The 21,550-nt window shown below is 52.0% G+C and overlaps 1 protein-coding gene and 1 long non-coding RNA gene across 12 annotated transcripts in view; one reads left to right on the forward strand and one right to left on the reverse strand.

Annotated features, from left to right (window-relative positions):
* Positions 1–21,550, forward strand: part of SGSM2 (small G protein signaling modulator 2) — a 46,618-nt gene that overhangs the window by 1,985 nt on the left and 23,083 nt on the right. For 9 of the 11 annotated variants that reach the window (XR_014238149.1, XR_014238150.1, XR_014238151.1 and 6 more), the window contains 10 exons: positions 3,456–3,531; positions 17,100–17,262; positions 17,534–17,695; positions 17,957–18,024; positions 18,122–18,267; positions 18,587–18,721; positions 19,243–19,367; positions 19,802–19,869; positions 20,012–20,172; positions 20,359–20,485. Coding sequence is in view for 6 of the 11 variants with exons in the window: in XM_082370548.1 (XP_082226674.1) it covers positions 3,456–3,531; positions 17,100–17,262; positions 17,534–17,695; positions 17,957–18,024; positions 18,122–18,267; positions 18,587–18,721; positions 19,243–19,367; positions 19,802–19,869; positions 20,012–20,172; positions 20,359–20,485 (1,231 nt within the window). In the remaining 5 variants the exon portion in view is untranslated. Of the gene's footprint in view, positions 1–3,455; positions 3,532–4,867; positions 8,343–8,386; positions 8,741–17,099; positions 17,263–17,533; positions 17,696–17,956; positions 18,025–18,121; positions 18,268–18,586; positions 18,722–19,242; positions 19,368–19,801; positions 19,870–20,011; positions 20,173–20,358; positions 20,486–21,550 lie in introns of those variants that run through there. The other 2 variants (XM_082370549.1, XM_082370552.1) reach the window with 2 other exon arrangements.
* Positions 4,756–17,086, reverse strand: LOC309617910. Its single transcript, XR_014238186.1, has 4 exons — positions 16,540–17,086; positions 16,029–16,101; positions 6,788–6,863; positions 4,756–4,870 (listed from the first exon to the last, which is right to left on the reverse strand). It is a non-coding gene; the product is annotated as an uncharacterized lncRNA (long non-coding RNA).

A 21,550-nucleotide genomic window follows, 5' to 3' on the forward strand; every position in this document is an offset into this window, starting at 1 on the left:
AGCTGGAGAGTTCAAACCCACAGAGTGGATTAGAATGGATTAGGCCTCTGGATGGAGCCACGAACTCCTCCCACCTACCTCTGTGTCTGCCAGATGTGTAAACTCAATGAGGGCAGGACACCCATCCGGTCCAGAGCTCTGTATCCGCGTAGGCACTCGATGACTATTTGGTAAATAAATCTGCTGATCTTGGAGACTGCAAAGTCTGATGGGAATGCATAAACTTTGGGATAGTCTGGACCAGCTCTTTGTGACCTTGAATAAGTTACTTAACCTCTCTGAGTCTCAATTTCTTCATCTCTAAAATAAGGATAGTGATATTCACCTCATATATAAAAAGTTTACCATGTTGGTTCCTTTACCCTTTCCTAGAATTTCAGGACTGGAGAAGACTCTGGGTTCTTATAAAATCCTGGAAGGCTCTAGATCGTTCTTCCACATTAATTATGGCCTGGCTATTGTGCCCTAACTTTTGTTTCCTTCCCTTCTGTTGGCAAAGAAGTAGTTGAAGCCATCACCTTTCCAACTGTGTGTGAGAAGCTCCATTGTGCCTTTGCTGTGAAGTGGCCAAGTGAGAGGTTTTTTAGGCCAGGAGTACATCAGATTAGCATTTAAGCCCCAACTCTGGTCTCCCCAAGGAAAAAAGAAATCTCAAATCTCAGTAATTATCCTCAGGAAACAAATAGTCTAGTGACAGAGACTTATATGAACAGTATAAACAAGAACAAAAATGTAGCCATACCCAAACTATGGGCAGATGTGCTAGGATTGTTGGTGTGTTCCAAATTTGGGGTTGGTCAGGGATGATGGGAAAGATTTGGGGGAAGGCAGTATTTAGAAGGCTGTCTGTACTACTCCCAGAATGATTCTTAAACAAGTGTAAGAAATGTCCAGAATATGCCACAGCTATGTGTATTACCTGACAGAGGTTGACCCGCTCTGAACTCTTAGTTCCCTTTCCCCTTCAGCGCTTGATTTCAAAAGAAGTATAATCCTTTCTTGTCCTGCAAGTAGGGACAGTGGGGGTAATTGTAGGCAAGTCTGGCCTTTCACAAAGGACTTGTAGTATAATTTTTTTTTTTTTTTGGCTGTGCTGCACAGCTTGTGGGATCTTAGTTCCCCGGTCAGGGATTGAACCTGGGCCCCAGCAGTGAAAGCACCGAGTCCTAACCACTGGACCGCCAGGGAATTCCCAGGGTATCTATAGGTCCTCCTAATCCAAAAGTCTGCCCCAACAGCCTGCTTCAGATGCCTGCAGGTCTTTGAGCTGTGACATTATGCTCTGTTTAATGCAAAACCCCTTGGGAAGTAATCTAGGAAGGTTTTAATAGTTTAGAGTGCAGGCTCTATTTACAATAGCCAGGACATGGAAGCATCCTAAGTGTCCATTGACAGATGAATGGATAAAGAAGATGTGGCACATATATACAATGGAATATTACTCAGCCATAAAAAGAAACGAAATTGAGTTATTTGTAGTGAGGAGGATGGACCTAGAGTCTGTCATACAGAGTGAAGTAAGTCAGAAAGAGAAAAACAAATACCGTATGCTAACACATATATATGGAATCTAAAAAAAAAAAAAAAAATAGTTCTGAAGAACCTAGGGGCAGGACAGGAATAAAGATGCACACGTAGAGAATGGACTTGAGGACACGGGGAGGGGGAAGGGCAAGCTGGGACGAAGTGAGAGAGTGGCATGGACATATATACACTACCAAATGTAAAATAGATAGCTAGTGGGAAGCAGCTGCATAGCATAGGGAGATCAGCTCGGTGCTTTATGACCACCTAGAGGGGTGGGAGGGAGACGCAAGAGGGAGGACATGTGGGGATATATGTATATGTATAGCTGATTCACTTTGGTATAAAGCAGAAACTAACACCACTGTAAAGCAATTATACTCCAATAAAGATGTTAAAAAAAAAATAGAGTGCAGGATCGATCTGATCCCCCTTTACCTAACCGCTAACCATGAGCACTTTGCAGCAGGGAGGAGACTCCGGGTCCTTCCTCCCTCCTCCCCAGACTTTAGAAGCTCTACCACCCTCCAAACGAAAGTGAGGGCCTGGGGAGCTAGAGCAGCATCAGGACACTGGACACAGGACACTGTCCAAAGAATGGCGAAGACTAGCTCTCCCAGAGCTTACTATATCTGTAAGATTTAATGTTGGGATTGAGGTAATCCATCCCTCTAATCTTCAGTATTAGTATTTGTCTCCTGGCAGGTTCCCCCAAGGCATCAAAAGTGCTTGGTTTAAGTGTTGGGAGCAACTAGAACCTCATATACTCCTGCTGGGAGTGTAAATTGGTACAACCACTTTGGAGAGCAACTTGGCAAAATCTAATAATATAGAATATACTCATCAGAAATTCCTTGCCTAAAAATATAAATCCAAAGAAATGAGCACCCGTGTTCACACAAAGACATGTCTAGAATGTTCGCAGCAGCACTACCCATAATAGCCCCAAATTGGAAGCTACCCGAATGCCAGTCAACTGTGAGTTGTTCACACAATGGAGAATGAACAACGCACATCCATATACAACATGAACAAATCTCACAGTCACACCAAGGAGCAAAAGAAACCCAGTCACAAAAACTACACAGTGAGCCATTCCATCCATGGAAAGTACAAAACCCCACAAAAGTGCTCTATGATGTTAGAAGTCAGGATAGTGGGTACCTTTGAGGGAAGTAGTGACTAGAAGGAAACATGGCAGAGTCTGGGGGTACTTTAGGGTGCTGGTCACGTTTTGTTTCTTGGTCTGATGCTGGTTTCATAGATGCGTTCAATTTGTGAAAATTCTTCAAGCTGTGTAATTATGATATATACCCTTTTCTGTTTGTACATCAATTTTGAAGTTTTTTTTTTTTTTAAGTGCTTTCTAAAGAAGGCTGTGACCGCTTACCTTACAAGGCATTCAGAAGCTTTTACATCCAGGTAGGAACCCAAACATAGGGTTTTACCTAGACAGAAAGAAGACTGGGCTTGTGAGCATGTGGGGAGTGTCCCTGAGGCCTAGATGGACCTACCCCTACCCTCAGAGAAGGGAGAAAAGGAGGGTCAGGTTGTTTATCTGGAGCCTGTACTGAAACAGTTTGTCCCTAAAGGACAGTGCGTGCCCACAGGCCCTTCTGCAGCTAAGTACAGGTGAGCAAATAGCATCCCACCCCTGTTCTCTATAGCAGGGCACTTCCTCCTGGGTTGGAATATCTGCACTGATTGATTGGTGGGTTTATAGCATCTTTTTTCCTGGTTGCCTTTCCAAGATGTTGGTGCTATCTGTACTGAAGAAACTTTGCTTCCCCACCCCTCCCTTTCCTATCATCTACTCTGCAGGTGTCTGAACCCAGACCAGGGGGGCAGAGCCAAGCCATTTACTTGCTCACAGGCGTTTGGTCAATCGATTAATCAATCAGTCAATAACGATGCTGCCCATTTATTCACAGGTGAAGCAAATCATGGAGGAGGCTGTCACCAGGAAGTTTGTGCATGAAGACAGCAGCCACATCCTTACTCTATGTGGTGAGTGAGTGACTGGGGGCTACTGGGAGAGGGTTTAAAAACTGAGGACACTATCTTGGGGCCAGGGAAAGATGAGTCCTCAGGTTTAGTAGTTCTCAAATCTGGCTGCAAGTCAGAATCAACTCAGAAGCTTATGGAATCTCCTTGGGTCCCATCCCAGACCTACTGAATCAGGATCTCCAGGGCCCAAGAATTGACTATATATGTCTAGTTCCCAAGGACAGTAGCGCTCAAATTTTAGCATGCATCAGAGTCACCTGTAGGACTTGTTAAAACCCAGATTCCTGGGTCCCAACCCTGGAGTTTCTGATTCTAGTCTGCCTGGGGCGGTCCCACGAATTTGCATTTCTAACAAGTTCACAGATGACGCTGATACTGCTGGTCCAGAGACCACACTTTAAGGGCCATTGTCCTAGGTAGTTGGGTTTGGGAACCACTGCTCTGGTTTATCTTTACATTAACTTTGGGGAAGGGTCTGTGCTTTTGGATGCTTTCTGTGCCACATCTATTTTCTAATTAATCGCACCTGCGTTGCTCCAACATCCCAACTATCCAAGCACTCGACTGCATGCAGAACAACATGAGTGTAAAGGAGGGATAGCCAAGCCTTCCCACCTTAGAAAGGAGAAAGTCTGTAATAAACCAACGCTTCTGCCTCAGCGTGAACACTTTTGCTTTTGTAGGAGCAAGCCTGTCCCTACACACAACTGAAACTTCTTGGATTTCCAGGAATTTGACCTTCCGTTTGCCATCTTTTTTTTTTTTAATTTATTTTTGGCTGTGCCAGGTCTTAGTTGCGGCATGCAGGATCTTTCGTTGCAGCGCGCGGGCTTCTCTCTAGTTGTGGCGTGCGGGTTTTCTCTTCTCTAGGTGTGGTGCGCAGGCTCCAGGGCGCGTGGGCTCTGTAGTTGGTGGCACTCAGGCTCTAGTTGAGGCGCGTGAGCTCAGTAGTTGTGGCGCGCGGGCTTAGTTGCTCCGCGGCATTCGGGATCTTAGTTCCCTGACCAGGGATCGAACCCACGTCCCCGGCTTTGGAAGGCGGATTCTTTACCTCTGGACCACCAGAGAAGTCCCCCATTTGCCACCTTTATGTTGTTTTCCTTGGCCTCTGAGATTGGTGTTCATTGAAGGGAGGTTGTGCATTTCTGAGGTGAAGGAATGAAAGGAGGAGATACGGGAAGGGACACTTTTGACAGTAGCATGGTGAGGCCGATAGAGCTGCCCCTCCCATCAGTCCAGCAGCAAACACTGAAGGTCCCCCAGATTCCAGATACTGTTCTCCAGGTAGGGAAACAGCAGTGGCAAGATGGACAGCGTCTCTGCCCCGGAGGATTATATTCTGTGGGCAGAGAGACAGAAAACAAATGTACACATGAATATATCCTGCAATAACAGGTGTGGCAACAGCTACGAAAAAACAAATAAAGCAGAGAAATGTGGGAGGGCGAGTGGGGAGAGGTAGCCTGTGAACAGAGCCCGAGTGACAGACTGAGGGTTCAGACAAATCCTGGTGCTCTGCTTACTTCTCAAGTTGTTTTGGACAAGTTTCTTAACTTCTGTCACCCACAGTTTGCTCCTCTAAAAACAGGGTGGTGATTCCCAACTCAAGGAGTTTCTGTGGGTATTGAGATGATACATGTGAAGGTTCCTAGCATTGTAAGAGATGAGAAGAATGTCTGTGTTTCCTCCTCTTTTGGATGTTAAGCCTGAAACTAGGTTTGCAGGATTTGAGGTCCTACTATCTCCCTTTCGGGTAAGTTTCCCTGGTTCTTTGAGATGATATAACGGTTCTCAGGTTTGCAGGAGCAATCTGATCCTACCTTTTCTCGCAGAAGCCCTGCTGGGGAAAAAGCATGCTAGTCTTGCAATAGGTGACTTTGACAAGTATTAGAACCCTAATCCCTTCCACCTGTGCTATGTTCCCCTGACGTCAGCCACTGTCTGTCATTGTCACCAGAAGGGCTCTACTGGTGGCCCAATTAGTCGTGGCATGGTGCTAGGCTTTGTCCAGAGCACACACAGCAAACACAGAAAACAGAATAAAATAGCACAAACAGCTTGTGCACGGGTGCCACATGTGGGCGGCCGTAGGTAAATGGGGGAAGAGAGGCAGGGGAAAAAGCTGTTGGCGTCCCACCATCAGGTCCATTAGGGTGAGAAGAAACCGTCAGCTCTCCTCTGATGAGTCCAGGGGCCCCCAGGAAGCAGCAGGGCTTTCATTTTTGCCTCTTGCCTTGAAGCGCATGGCTCTTTCCAGCAGGCAGGGATATCACCTTCAAAAGGAAAGATTCTTCTACTTTCAGCCAATTTCAGTCACGGACTAGAACAAGGGACTATGAAATAGACCCAGGTCTCCAGGGTTCTAAGATCAGCCCCAAAGCAAGAGGAGCCCTGTTCTGCTGGATTTCAGGAGGTGCCTTAGGTCAAAGTGCAAACTTAAATGCCCACAGGGTCGAATGAGAGAAGTCCGGGTGTGGGACAGCAGGCAGTGGTGGGGACTAGGGTAAACTGGGTAGCACTTGCCATGTTTGAAGGGGGCAGCCGCCACTCAGCTTCTGAAGGAATGCTGGCCCTGGCTTGCTATGGCCTTTGTTTTATTTTAAGAGAAGCCAGAAGTCTGGGTTTTTACATGAAATGTCCCAAGTTTTAAATGCTGATAACTAATTCCCATTAAAAAAAAAAAAATTGTGTGGGCTAAACAAAAGGCATCTGCAAGCCTCTGCCAGTTTGCTGCCTCTGCCTTGGGCTTAGTGCACAGTCACGGAAGGGAATGCTAGCAGGAGGGGCTCCCAATAGTGTAAAGCTAAGTCAAGCCGGGGCATCTGAGACCCACGGGAAAAGGAATCTTTATACTTTGTTGAAAATGGTGTTCAGTGGTGAGGGGGATCTCAGTTTGGGCTCCAAATAAGGTTGGTTTAAAGCAGTGATTATCGAGGCTTCCCTGGCAGTCCAGTGGTTAGGGCTCTGCACTTCCACTGCACGGGGCACAGGTTTGATATCTGGTACGATCCCGCATGCCACCCAGTGTGGCCAAAAAAAAAAAAAAAAAAGCAGTGATTATCAACCTTTTTTCCTGCCTGCATCACAGAGTGGACTCATGATCAGGGATTCCTAGGGGGAGGCAGAGAGAATAGACATGTACTGATGGAAAACTCCACTCTTCTGGCTTTTTGGAGATTCTGAAATGCCAGGCTCCTTCACCCCCTGGAAAAATGTTCAGAAGTGCATTTTTAGTCTGAAGTGGGTCCAGTCTTACCCTGGGTCTTGCAGTTGTCCCAGCCACATCCAGAATTCAGCTTCGTTCTTGGGGAAGTGGGAGTGCAGAGAAAGTGCTGAGAGAAAGGGAGCAGAGTGAAGGCCGTGGAGACTGGATTAACTGTGCAGTGAGTGACCCCTTTCACTAGAGCTTTGTGGAGGGCTGGGGTCCTGGGCCCCTCTGCCCTGCCTTGGCCCCTCTGTTCATCGCAGAGGATGGCTAGGGGGTGACTGAAGAGGTCAGGGCCTGAGCAAGATGAGCTTCCCTGAGCTTCCTTAGAATACAGACATTTTTGAACCGGAAACAGAACCTTCCTGGAGAGCCTTAGAAATGGAACTGAAGAATCTCTCGGTCAAGACCTGGCCCTGGGCAAACCCAGGAAAGTTGCTGTTCCTCAAGGGGAGGAGTGAGACTCCCAGGATTGACGAGAAACATGCGTTTGTTGTGTTTGCTGTGCTTGTTCCTAAACCTGTCTGTCTAGAAGCCAGACAGGCCCCAGCAGGTAGGAACCTTGTGAGGAGGCCTTGCTGGCAAACCCAGCTGGCAGGGAGGGGTTCTATGTGTGCTGTTCTCCTACCACAGAGCAAGGCTGCATTGCTGCTCTGAGGCACCCCCTGCCAGCCCCCAGGAGCTGTGTGACTGTACCCGCGCACTGGAGAATAGGCCCAAACCCCACTGTTGGGAGAAGCTTCTTGGATATCTCGTCTTCATCTTAAAAAGTCATGTCACGTTTGCGTTTTGCTCCATAATATGGCCTCTGAAACTTTGTGCTGCTGAATGAAATTAATGCTTCCTGTTTTTCTGTGGCTTCCTGAACCCCCCGCTCCCCGGGCGTAGGCTGATATCTCCTGCCACCCCAACCCCCAGAGGGCAAGGTGCTCTTAACTTTTGCTTGTGGGCAACTCAAGGTCAGGGTTAAACAGCAGATTGTCCTGAGTTTCACCTTTGAACTCTGCATTTGTAATAGCAATATGACTGCTCATAGAGTGCCCAGTTACTCTTCCCATCGAGGGGTCTGGGGTAGTTTAGGCCTTAACCGCGGAGCACTGTGCCTCCCCGCCCCTCTGGCTCAGAGGGCAGCATCTGCCTCCACAGTGTCTCTGTTTGCTCCATTCCAGTTGGGCGCTGAGGTTGGATTTTAACCACTGGTGGGTAGAAGGGCTTTAGGAGGCCCACAGAGAGGTTCCCGGCCTGGCAGAGCAGGTTCTTAGACTTGTAAACATCTCCTTTTTCCGGCCACAGGCACCGGGGGCGGGACCCAGACCAGCCCTGGCCCTCAGTCCTTAGGTTCCCTGCCCTCCCCGCGCTGATCGGTCCACCTGAGGGTTGCTTCAGGCTGAGGATGAGCTGTAATGGGAGACGGGGGTGGAGTCTGTGGAGCTGGGAACACCACCAGGGCTTTATTAACCCGCTCCCTGTTGCTAAGCAGCTTTCATGAGCCGGGAAGTTCAGCCGCAGCAAGCTCCTCCGGGGAATGGCAAGGAGATGCTAATGAGCTGGGAGAGAAGCAGGTGTGACAGGAGGGTGCATCCCAACTGGGATACTGGAGCCGGAGGTATTTCAGCACGTCCTGAGATTCAGGCACCAGGCAGTTTTTACTCTGTCTCTCTTCAGTGAAAGGGATTCCTTCTCTCTTCTCCCCGCCCACACTGAACGAACAGCTCATTCTCAGCATATCTGGCTTCCACTTTCCATGTGGTAATGATCCAGTAGGAAGAAAGGCCCTCTGGGAGACTGGCTCCCCTCGCCCTGTCTTGGGGCATGGCTGAGGGCACATGGTGATGGTCTGTAGCTGAGACGCTGGAGTCCGGCAAACCTGACCTGGGTTCACAGACTGACCATGTCACCAAGTGTGTGACCATGGCCACTTATTCAGCAACTCTGAACCTATGGAATAAGGTTGATGTGAGGATTAAAAGAGTGATGCGGGTAAAGCACACAGCATGGAGCCAGGTATGCAGTAGGTGCTCATAAATGTTGTTGTCATCACCACCACCAGTGACGTTCTACTTTGTTCTTGAAAGTGATCTTTTAACCTTCCCCATAAAGCCTCCTAGAACCTTCTCCAGGATTCCATTTAGGCATCCATGTTTCTGGGAGTTTCGAGCATCTGGACAATCAGAAAAATGTGAACTCTGGGAACCCAATCAAGGAATTTGAAAATATTAAGAAATTATTATTGATTTTGTAGGTGCAGTACAGGTATTAGGTACACGTTTTTAAAAGAGTCATCTTTTAGAGATACACACTAAAATATTTATGGACAAAAATATATGATATGTAAAATTTGCTTCAAAATAATCTAGGGATAAGGGGGAAAGTGGTTGGAGGTGGTATAACTAAAGCAAGATTGGTCCTTCCTTGATCATTGCTTATGTTGTGTGATGGGTACTCGGGGGTTCATTATATCATCCTCTTTACTTTTGTAGATGATTGGAATTTTCCATAATGAAATGGTTTTTTTAAAAAGGAGGAAGAGGAGGAGGAGAGGATGGGTGGTGGAAGAGATAGAGATAGCAAGTATATGCAGCTTTTTTTTATAGGATGTATTTTTATTTCAAAAACTATGTATTGAATGCATCCTTAAACCTTAAACAGGATTCTGGACACGTAAGCCTGCAGAACAGACAAATAAGTATGGAAATCTGCCCCACCTTCTGGGTGTTGGAACTGGATGTTGGATACTGGAGGGTGGGGTCTGAAGTCACGTAAATATAGAATTCTTTTTTTTTTTTTTTAAGGCCGTGCCACGTGGCATGCGGGATCTTATTGCCCCACTAGGGGTCGAACCCATGCCCCCTGCAGTGGAAGCGTGGAGTCTTAACCACTGGACCGCCAGGGAAGTCCTAGAATACTTTATAGGAGTAGATCAGCATTAAATGCTAGTCACTGAATTTTCATAATTTAATTTGTCTTGTAGACTGTTGTGTTTAATCCAACACATAGAGATAGTCCCACCCCCGAGCTGGCCCAGCCTCTGTCCCCAAGTCCATGTACAGACATCTGTTAGTGGTGGAGGCTTCACAGCCTAGAAGCTGTGCCCAGGGGCAGTGGGGAGAACAGGGAAGGGGAGCAGATGTTGCTGAAGGGTCCTCCCTGATCCTGGACCCCCAGTTGGAGTCAGGAAGGACCTGCTGTTGCTGAGGCTGCTGCCTTCCCTTCCCATCCTTGGTCTTTTAAACCAACGACAGGGCCCGGGTGGGGGACCTGTGTAGTTCTAGAGAGCGAACACCAAAGAGACGGACGCAAACCCAGCCCTTCACTGGCCCACACCAGACGAGTCATCACCTGGCTGCCAGACAGTAGGATGGTCAGTCATGCGGTGGCCAGTCATGGTGAAATCCAAAAAGAGGAGGAAGAGTAGAAACCCAGGACACTGGGCTCCCACCAGGAGGGAGCTTCTACAGGGAAGGCCAAAGTCCTGAGTCCTCAGTGCTGACCATAACCGCTGAGGCGAGCTATGAAGGCTGGTTTTGTAAGAAAAACGAGCGTTTGCAGCTCTCCTGTCCCAACAGAAAAGCTCTATGTGATCCCTCTCCCCATAAGTCACTGCCCATGGGAAATCCTTGACCTTGATGGAGCCACAGCCATGCCTGTCTAGAGGGGGGTGGGGAGAGCTCTGGTGACCACAGCACATGTCCTCCCTCCCCTCCCTGTCCTGCCTTCTCGGGCTGCCAAGGGGGCCCTCTATGGAGACAGGCCCGAGGAAGGGCACCAAGAGTCTTTCCCTTGAGATTAAGACCTAGCCCTTCTTCAGGGAGGCAGCTCCAGATGACCTGTCACAACAGTTATCACAACATCTAGCTGCGTGGCACATACACAACTTTCTTGAGAAATTTTATGTGCAGGGAAGCAGCTAAATGGTTTAACACCTAAATGGGGATGTAGGGCCAAGGGAGGTGGTGGTGTGTTTTTTTTTAATTGGAGAAATTACAGAATAGTTATGTACAAATGGAAAGTAATAGGGAAAAATTAAAGATACAGGAAAGAGAAAGGACGTATGCTGGAGTGATGTCCTTGAGAGGTGAAAGGGGCTGAAATCCAGTGCACAGGTGGGAGGGGTGGCCTTAGAGGGGAGCACAGCCAGAGCATCTGTAGCTACCAGAGGGAGGGCAGGGGACGGGCACAGCGCAGGAAGGAAAGGCAGTAATGCTCACCCATCGCCTTCCATGTTCTGGGTGCTACAAAGAGCCTTGTGCACCTCTGCACATGCTGTTGCCTTCAGTCACTGAGCACCCATCGAGGTGGGACCTGTTCCTTTCCCTCCCTGCAGTTGAAGCTCAGAGAGACTTAGTGGTCTGCGCAAAGTCAAAAAGCTAGTAAGGAAAGGAACCAGGGTTTGAACCCACATCTGTCTGACTCTAAAGCCTGTGTTGCCCAGGGATGGGTCCCCCTGTGAGGCCTACCCAGGAGTGGAGTCTGGAGGTGTGGGGCATTGAGGAGAAGTTGGAGGCGTAGCTTGGGTCACCAAACAGTGGACTCATGATGTCCAGAGATACCCTTGGAGACAGCGGGTCCCTTGTCGAGCTGGGCGAGGCTGGCGCTGGCCTGGTCCCCTGGCAAGCCAGTGTGCGCACGGCACGTGCAGACTCTGCCCTCCACCCCCAGCAGGGCAAGGAAGACGGGTGTGTGTGGTGTGAACTCCATTTCTCTCACTTGCTTGGTTCCAGAACATCGGGGCTGAGCTTCCTCCTCCCGGTGAAAGTCTGGGTGGGAGAGTTGCTTTCTTGTTTTAGGGCTTTGAACAAGGCTGAGTGCCACCCCCCTCAAAGCCGAAGCAAACCGCCAGCATCACCAGTGCAGGCGGAAGGAAAAATGTACCCTTGTTACCATAGAAATGCTTGTTCCGCGTGGAGGCAGCCGTCATAAATCCCTGGTGGAAATAGCTGGCCGGGGAAGTGGTGGGGGGAGAGACGTAGGATGCCTGGTCTCGCCTCTTTGCTCCCCTCACTTCATCCGCTACAAGTGAAACGTTGACTCCCTCCATGGGCAGTTGAGGAAGTTCCTACTTAAAAAAAGGCCGCCCATCCTACCCATTCCTTTATCTCCAGGGAGGCTGCTCCTCTCCTGGAAATCTTGGTTTCACCATCCAAGGCTTTTAAAAATTCTGCTCTGAGTAATGTCCCCCAAAACTCCAGGACCAAAGCAAGCCACTTGTGGCTAGCTGCTCCACCCAGCGCTTTCCTCACCTGGAAACTGAACTCGCCTGTTGCACAGATGGCAGCTGGCAGAGGTGGGGAGCAGGGGACACTGGACATACGTGTTCCTCCCATTATCAACCCCTTCTGGCTCAGAGCCTTGGGCCCAGCCTTCATGTCAGGCTGTGCTAACTCTGGATGCTGTGTCCCTCTACCTCAGCCAACTGACCTAGTTCTCTGAAAGCCATTCAGTGGGTCCCCCTCTTACCAGGCTGGGCTTGTCCAGGTCCCTTGGCTGCTGAACACAGTTTAAATGTGGATATGCGTGTGAGAGCCGGGGGTTGTTTCTGAGGACCCCTGGGCTGACTGAGGACCCTTCTCAACCACTGCTGCGTTTCCTGGCAGCCATGGCTTTAGTCCATTCTCGTGGGCTCCTGAGACACCTAAGCTTGTCCCAGCCCACTGAATTGTTTCTCAAGTCCCTACGCAGCTCAGATCACCAGTGGCTACCCTAAGCAGAGCCCAGATCCTCCTGCGGGAGGGGGAACCAAGCTAATCTGCAGACCCTGTTTGCTGAGGGAGCTGGTGATGGGGTGGGTGCCCATGGACAGACCCAGCCTTTCTGAGTTTCATGACTTTCAATTCACCTCCAGGTTGGAGAGAATCTCTAGCATCCTTTCATGATGGAATTATTGTTATTATTTTGAATCGGTAACCTGGCTCAAATACCAAAACTTTACAAAAGGTACACAGCGAAAAGTCTCACTCCTTTCCCTGCCCCCATTCACCCACTTCCCCTCCACCTACCAGTTTCCACACCAGTAATACTACCACTCTTCCTTCTTATGCATCCTTCCAGAGTTTTTTGTCCTGATTTTTTTTTTTTAATTCTATTCTTTGTTTACCCCACCCTTTTTGTAATCAAAAGGTATCATGCAGTCAAACTGCTCTGCATCTTGCTTTTGGAGACCTTTCCATTATTAGTTCCTGGAGATCATTCTCATTCTTTTTCAGAGGGGCATAATATTATGCTGTATGAATGTGCCGTATTTACTTAATCTGTCCTCTATTGATGGACAAGGGGATAGTTTCCAGTCTTCTGCTGTTATAACTAAGTAAGCTTGATTCTATCTGTAAGCTAGATTCTCACAAGAGGGGTTACTAGGTAAGAGGTTATTTGCAATGTTAATAGATAGTGCCACATTGCCACCATAGGGGGTCTTACCAATCAGCCCACCCTCCAGCAAGGTCTGAGAACATTCAGTAACTTCCCAAGTCCCTTCCCTCTCTATCTACCGATGTCTCCTCTGTTCTAAATTGGACTCCTTGGAATGGTTAAATCAGTAGGTAAGGAGTTTGTGGGAGGGGCCCTATAGGATTCCATTAGCACTTGTGGTCTCCAATCCATGCAGCATTTGTTGAGCCCCGTATCTTAATAGACTTTAGGGGCATGTCAGAGACTGGTGAGGGAGTGTCCCAGGGCTTGTCTGGGCTGTAGTTCACTGCTTTTCCTTGGGAAGATGGTGCCAGACCTTGTCAGGGTGGGATGTCCACAGCAAGGTGCTAAAGTTAAAATTATTTCCATTCCTGCCCACTCCAAGTTGCAGTTCCCTGAGCCTTGCTGTCACTTGGATAGGATGACACAGTAGAAAGGGTACCCTGGGCTCATCCGGTACCATAGCTCCAAAGGCCACTGGAAGACCAAGGTGGGGAGGGAGAGGATCATGCTTGTTGAGTCATGGCTGTTTCTCTGTTTCAATTCATTCACCCAAACCTTCCCATCCCAACCAATGACCAAAAAGAGTGTGGATTTTTATCAATTAGTACGTGTTTTTCTTATGTGAAGTGACCCAAATGACGTCAGGGCTGTCTCTCCCCTCTTCTGGGGCAACCAGAGTGGCTGCGGGTGGTGCTGGGAACCCTGAGACAGGGGCTCCTGAAACCTTCACGTCATGGCTGGGGGACCAGGGCCCAGACAGCTCAGTTAGAAGGGGGAAGATTTCGGCTGACTTGGTGCTTTGGCTGTGATGGGCGTTTCCTCCAGGGGCCTCTGTGTGACCTTCTCCTTGGAGAAGAGTGCTTGATGGTCTGTGAGAGGGCCTCCTGGGGAGCACAGACAGCTGGAGAGTTGGGCATTATTGCTGATAGCTCTACAACTGCAGTTCTGAGTGTGGTGTTCTCTGTATGTGGGGAGAGGCCAGGGGGATCTTTGTACTTGCATGTCTGTAAGTGCCGATCAGTGGAAGTGTCTGTGGTTCCGCTCAACCCAAAAGTCTTAGAGCAGGGTTTTAAAACTTTCTGGGGTCAGATACCCCTTTTAGAAACTAAAAGCCAAGGATCCTTTATCCAGAATAAAAACACTCACCTAAGCATGCAGAAGCAGACCAGTGATTCTGTGTGCAGTTTTAGGGGGTCTTGAAGGTCCAGAAGCCTATCAACAAACCCTCTTAGGAGAGTAATTCTCAATTATATATTATCAGTGTTATTATTATTTTGCCTACACACTGCACACAGTAACGTGCTCCTTCCCTGTGGAGGACAGCCCTGTGGGAGTGGGGAAGGACTAGTATAATTTGAACAACTACTGGCCGAGGAGCCCATGGAACCAGCTGAGGAATACCTGGCACAGAGGGTCGTTTACTTTGCTTGGAACATAGAGAGTTGAGAGAGATTTTTCCCTCTGCGGACATTGCCTGGCACCTTGCCCGGGTTTCACAGAAGGAACTTAGGGGCCATGGGGTGAGTGGGGGCACTGGGTGTGTTGTTTGGGCTTCTCTCAATATTCCCTACTTGCAGTAATTGCTGAGGAATGCCTCCGCCCGCCCCAGAGAACCCCGAGGCCTGTGCTCACACCTGCCTGGCAGGCTGGGTGAGGCCAAGCTGCTGCCTGCATCCCCAGGCTCCCCAGCCTGGCTACACGGGCAGTCGCCTGGGGAAGGTGGGAAAGCTAATGACTCATTATCCCGGCAATTAGTCACGTCACCAAGGCACATGATTCTCTGCAGGACTGGTGCCACCTGCTGCTGCTCTGGCCTTGTTCAGTGCTGCTTTTCTCCCACTCTGATCGGGGAGTGCCACCCCAGGAAATCGTCACCACCTTCTTCCAGCTGTGGACTTGTAGCTGCAGCAGCCCCAGGACCAAGAGACTAGGACAAAAAGGTCACTCACCTATGTACCCCAGGGCCACGCAGGACCTCCAGGGACCAAGGGGACAGCCATGGAGGGGAATATGTGGACACTTAAGCAAAGATTCCCCCACATGTCCCATACACACATGATACCTGTGGATACATCTGTCTGCGTACGCATGTGCTCATCGATATATGAACATGCCATGAAGGAAAGGCTGCAACTTGTGAAATAAAGTCCTCCGAGGCCTGAGCTCCCAGGAGAGGGAGGGGGTCCTGTCTTGTCTCCCCTTCCCTGGGATGCTCTCAATGAACTGGCCAGCTTCCACATTGGCCCCAGGGACTCTCTCTAACTTCTTGACCTCAGTACAAGAGAGAGCCAAACAAAACTCTTTGATAGGACATCAGTGACTGTCTGTCAGTAACAATGAAGGCAGAAAACAGGCGAGAGCCTCTGTTTTCAGGGATTATTTCCTAAGTCCAGGTTTCACATTCTTTTTTTTTTTTTTTTGGCTGCACTGTGTGGCATGTGGGATCTTAGTTCCCCGACCAACGATCGAACCCATACCCCCTGTAGTGGAAGCACAGAATCTTAACCACTGGACCACCAGGGAAGTCCCCAGGTTTCATATTCTAACAACACTAGTCACAGTAAGCTTGATGGGGCCTCAGTTCCCCTGTTCCTAAGAGAATGACACCTCCACCCACCTCTGGGGCAGCCTGTGATCCTCTCTCTAGTGTGTCCTCGCCTCTCTCTGCCAGTGAGAGGACTTGCAAAAACCCAGCCCTTACAGGTTAGCCATAGAACAGGATCTCGACAAAAAGAGGTTAGGAGTCAGGAACCGACTTGCATCAAGGGCCTCCGGCATGAGGGGTTTGCGTACTTCATCTCGTGTAACATTTCACACCAGTTCTAAGAAGTCTCCCCCATTTCACAGATGATAAAACTGAGGCTCAGAGCGTTAAGTCACTTACCCATGTTTTCCAGAAGTAGCGAGTGGCACCATGCTTCAGACCCTGTTCTGACTCCCCACCTCCAGCACAATCCCTGTAAAAAGAGTACCTGTGAAGTGAGGGGAGACCTCCTCCCACCTGTGGGCCCCCACCCCCCCAACACACCTGGAGGAGGTGAAAGGGGCTGGGCCAGTGTTTGGGGCCCTGTGTCTACTCCCAGCTCTGCCACTATGTGACTTCAAATCAGCTCTCTTCCCCTTTCTGGGCCTTTCCTTCCTCGGCTGTAAAACAATCAGCTTGTCCTCAGTAATGACCAAGCCCCTCCTTCCCCCACACCTACACACTAATTTTTTTAGAATCTGTATGTGCCCAGGGCAGCTCCCCACCCCACCCCCCCCACCAAGCCCTTCTTTCCTTCCTATGGGGCCTGTCTGCTGAGAGCAGAATCCAGACGGAGAGAGTAGGCCTAGCCCCTAAAAACATGAATGAATGAAGGGAAGCCCTCCCTGCACGGGAAGTAGAAATCCCTCACTGTCGGCTGCAGGGCTCATCAATAATTCAGGGCTGCTGTCAGGTCCGATCTCTGCAGTGGCTTCATCAATATTTCAGCTCCTTCTCCAGAGCCTCGTTACTTAGCAACCACATCATCTCTGCTCTACAGGAGGGCTGCCAGGCTGTGTGCTCCCTACATCCCCTGTCCTGTAGGTGCTGTCCGTGCTTGCCCTCGTGGGCAGGGGGTGGAGTCACCCATGCCAAGTGGCACTGGCAGCTTTGTCCTCAGAGCCTCAGGGCGATGCTGCATACAGGAGGCACGTACATACCAGATGAGAGGGAGGGACAGGGACGGTGTGGCACAGCAAAGCCCCCGCAGGTCCACCCTGGGCAGGAGCAGGGAGGGGCCCGCAGGAGCATTTTGGAGAGAGGTCAGGGTGTGTCTCCGTGGCCTGTCTTAAGCCCGAACCTCACCCCCTAGTCTTAGCAGAGCCAGGGCCTGCCCTCGCCTCTCTGCTCTCCATAGGTATGGGGGAGGGGAGTGCTTCTCCCTCTCCCGCTCTTGCCCAGGCTCAGCTGCTGCTTCCCTTTGTGGCCCAGGTGCGGTGGAGGCTTGCCTCCTGCATCAGCTGAGGCGCCGTGCCGCCGGCTTCCTGCGCAGTGACAAGATGGCAGCCCTGTTCACCAAGGTGGGGAAGACGTGCCCGGTGGCTGGGGAGGTTTGCCACAAGGTGCAGGAGCTGCAGCAGCAAGTAGAGGGCAGGTAAGCCCTGAACCAGCCCCTCCCATGCCTCCCTTCTGCTCTTTCCATTTGCTCTTTCTTGCAGGGCCTCACCTCTTGGATGACGGGCCAGCCTAAGGGTGGGGGGGTGGCCCTTTCAGGCACAAGGTCCTGCCCACCACCTCCAACCCCCCGTCCCAGTCAGTCCTCTGGGTGCTTGTCTTGCGGCTCCAAACTCCGCTCCCAGTGCCACCAGTCAGATGAGGCTCACCCCCAAGCCCTCACACTCCTGAAGCCCACCCCCTCTTTGCAGGAAACCCTTGGCGGGCAACCAGGAGACCCTGCAGAGACAGGGCTCTGCCAGCGGGAAGGCCCCAGCCCTCAGCCTGCAGGCCTTGAAACACATATGGGTACGCACGGCGCTCATCGAGAAAGTGCTGGACAGGGTCGTGCAGTACCTGGTGGAGAACTGCAGGTGACTGCCCCTCCCTGAGCCCACCCCTCCCTGTGCTTGACTGCCCACCACGGTCTATAGGCATGTGCCATCCCCCCGTAGCATCCCGAAAGCAGAGACCACACCAGGCACCCCACAAAGCTCAGTCCTGGTGGACTCATTTCTTCTCGGTAACTGACATGAATTTGATCCTTGTGGGGATGTATCTCCTTGGTGAGCTTGACGGCCCTGGAATGAGTCCTGGAGCCCCAGTGGTCACCCCGTCTGTCTCTCCCCTGGCAGCAAGTATTACGAGAAGGAGGCGTTACTGGCAGACCCTGTGTTTGGCCCCATCTTGGCCTCTCTTCTAGGTAAGCCTAGTAGCAGACAGGCCTGCGCTGGGCCAGTGGGGGCTCCAGGGCAAGTGCTGAGGGGGCACCCCCGAGCTGGCTGTCCCTGTCTCCACAGTGGGACCCTGTGCCTTGGAGTACACCAAGCTCAAGACAGCTGATCACTACTGGACCGACCCCTCGGCTGATGAGCTGGTCCAGAGGCACCGTATCCGGGGTCCCCCAAATCGCCAGGACTCCCCTGCGAAGCGCCCAGCCCTAGGAGTAGGTGTCACTCTTCCGCCCTGTGCTCACCCAGGATACGCCCCTGGGCCTTTGGGGAGGAGCAGCTGGGCTGTGTGCTCCTGGCAGATGTAGGCTGGGCCTTGGAGATGCCCAGGGTAGTGGCCACCCCAGGAGAACCTTTTCCCCACACTGGCGCTCACATAAATGCTAGGAGCACAGAGCTGGTCCGTGGCTGAGAGCAAACTGGGGACAGGAAGGACCCTTGGGGTCAGCTAGAGAGGGTCCGCATGGAGGCCTAGGGCTGACCCCCACGGCTGACTTCCTGGGGCTGGGGGCTGAGCCGTGACTTTGTGCGCAGATCCGGAAGCGGCACTCAAGTGGCAGCGCGTCGGAGGACAGGCTAGCCGCCTGCGCCCGTGAGTATGTGGAGTCCCTGCACCAGAACTCGAGGACACGGCTGCTCTACGGCAAAAACAACGTGCTGGTACAGCCGGTAGGAGAGCCTAACGCCCGGCCCTCCTCTCCCTCTTCCAAAGGCACCAAGACCTCCAGCCACATTCATCCCTTTTCCCAGGGGCTTGACTAGAGAGAAGGGGGAGAAGGGCCCCACCCCCTACTTCACTGTTTCGTAGCCTCATGCCCAGCCTTGAGCTGGCAGGAGCCAGGAATGGCATCTGCTCTGGCCAGCTGAGAACCAGGCCGTCCGGGAGTAGGAATGTCAGCCAGCAGGCAGGGTGAACGCCCAGCTTGGGTATGGCTGGCCCGGACACGCCTGGCATCCAGGAGGCTGACAGGACAGAGCCAGCGGCCCCAGGCCAGCCAGGGAAAGGAGGCACCCGCATCTGCGTGTGGCACGTGATGCCCCCTACTTCCTCCCGGCCCCCAGTCCAGGATCCTGTGATTGGCCTGGCCTGGCCTCCCTGCACGCACCTGGAGCTCCTTTTCCGTAGGCCATCCCCGGGAGCCTCTTGGGCCCTCATCTTCTCTGTCTTCTGGTGTGTCTGCTCCCTGTAGAAGGAGGACATGGAGGCTGTCCCTGGCTACCTCTCCCTGCACCAGTCTGCAGAGAGTCTCACTCTGAAGTGGACCCCCAACCAGCTCATGAATGGGACTCTGGGGGATTCCGAGCTGGAAAAGAGGTGGGGGCTTTGGGACTTCCTCCAAGGAGCCAGGAAAGGGAGTCGGGGCTTGCTCCCGGGCGGGGGATGGAGAGACCCAGCCTGCTCCAGGGGGCAGGCCTCACTCCTTATCCGATGCCAAGAATTGCAGGGAGAGGCTGCCTGGACAGATTCCCGAGCTCTCTAGGACTGAGCCGGGCCTGGGCACGGAGAGGTTTGCCTGAGCCAAGCTCTAGGCAGCTGAGACTGCCAGGCTCTGTGCCATGAGGACAGCGTGGGGCCCAGAGGGACAAGGTGGCTGGCCGAGGTCACATTCTCGGCTACGGTCAGGGTACTAATAGTAGTACCCTGAATACTACTATTCAGGGTAGTCTCACGGGTGTCGGGGCCGGGAGATGAAGAAGGCGGGATGGCAGGTCTTGGGACACAGCGACACCAAACTGGTTCCTTTCCAGCGTTTACTGGGACTACGCCCTTGTTGTGCCCTTCAGTCAGATTGTCTGCATCCACTGCCACCAGCAAAGTGAGCCTCCCCTGTCCTGGGCACAGGGGTGAGGGGAGAGAGCCTGCGCCGTGCACGGACCTCCTGTCCCCCTCCTTCCGTCCCCACGCTCCCACCCCACTGTCCTCCTACCCAGCCTCACTGGCCCACATTCACCCCCCAGAGAACGGCGGCACGCTCGTACTGGTGAGCCAGGATGGCATCCAGAGGCCACCACTGCACTTCCCGCAGGGGGGCCACCTGCTGTCCTTCCTGTCCTGCCTGGAGAACGGGCTTCTGCCTCGAGGACAGCTGGAGCCCCCACTCTGGACCCAGCAGGGGAAGGTACCTCGGGGCTTGGGAGGCTCTAGGTGAGCCTAGATGTGTGGGGTGGGTTCTCCGCCCACCTGCTGGCCTCCCGTCCTTTCCCCACACAGAGCTCTTAGGAGCAGCCTAGCTGGGTGGGGGGCGGGGGGGCCGTGGATTGGACCCCGCCCTGGGCAGGCTGACCACCCGCCCCTCTCCCCGCAGGGGAAGGTGTTCCCCAGGCTACGGAAGCGCAGCAGCATGCGGTCCGTGGACGTGGAGGACGTGGGCTCGGGGCGGGCCACCGACTACGTGTTCCGGATCATTTACCCTGGCCACAGGCACGAGCACAGTAAGTGTCCCAAACGTCATTCGTGGAGGAAGAGAGAGGTGGGGGAGTAGTGTCACCCAGGGGGCCGCAGGCAGGGTCCACTGCCCAGGCCTGGTTAACCCAGGCAGGTCTTTACTCAGCTTCTCACCGGACCTTCCCCCCCGGCAAATCATCCCTCGGAGAAGTGGCCTCTTGTCTACCTAGCTGTCTTCTCCCCAGCTCGTGACCCCAGGCTCTTGGCTCAGCCGATCCAGGTGTCGCTGTACAATATTCTCTTGGTCATCCTTTCATGCCCTGCCCCAGGGAAAAAGTGTGGTGAGACTACACATAGAAGGTGGAGAACTCTTGGTTTCTTTTCAGCCTGCCACCTGACCCCCCAACAAGGCAGCCAGGGTGCAGGGTCAACGCGTCTTTATAGATGGTGTAAATTGTTCACTGACTCTGCTAGAGCCAGAACCCTCCCCCAACCAGCTACTGATGAGGGGAGCATTAGCAGGAGTAGGGGGGCGTCTGGGGTGAGATTTGGAGCTGCAGGGGGAATCTGTGGCGCCAGGAGTTGAAAGGTGGCTTGGCCCTCGTGGGTCCTGCCCCACCTGGACATAACCCCTCTGGGCCCCAGGGGGCTTGTCCATAAGCATCTACCAACACACGAGCTCCCTTTCTGGTCAGAGCATGGCTGCTGCCCATAGGTTTCTCCAGGCCAGAATGGCTGATCTCGGGGATAAGGTCAGGGAATATGCCAGCCCAGAGCATTTGTTGCCAGCCAGACCACCTTCTCCCAAAATGTACTAACTCGTGCCAATAAGTTGTCGACAAGTTGTCTCCGTATTAGTGGACAGATTGCCCAGACTGCAAACACACAGCCACAGCGCGAGTTCTCTGTTAACAGGCTTGGAGGGCAGGAGACCTAGGGCCCCCTTCCCTCCCAGGTGTGCCTGATGAAGAGAAGGAGACTCAGCTTTGGCCAAAACGTGTTTGCAGACCTGGCATTTAATCTCAGGCTCTTGCTTGGCTCAGATTTTGCAGCTTTCACTTGCCCTCTTCAAGCCTTGGTACTTCCCAGTTCCGGTCACTTCAAGGAGCTGA

Source organism: Balaenoptera borealis, assembly GCF_965194805.1.
Source record: "Balaenoptera borealis genome assembly, chromosome: 20".
Taxonomy (NCBI): domain Eukaryota; kingdom Metazoa; phylum Chordata; class Mammalia; order Artiodactyla; family Balaenopteridae; genus Balaenoptera; species Balaenoptera borealis.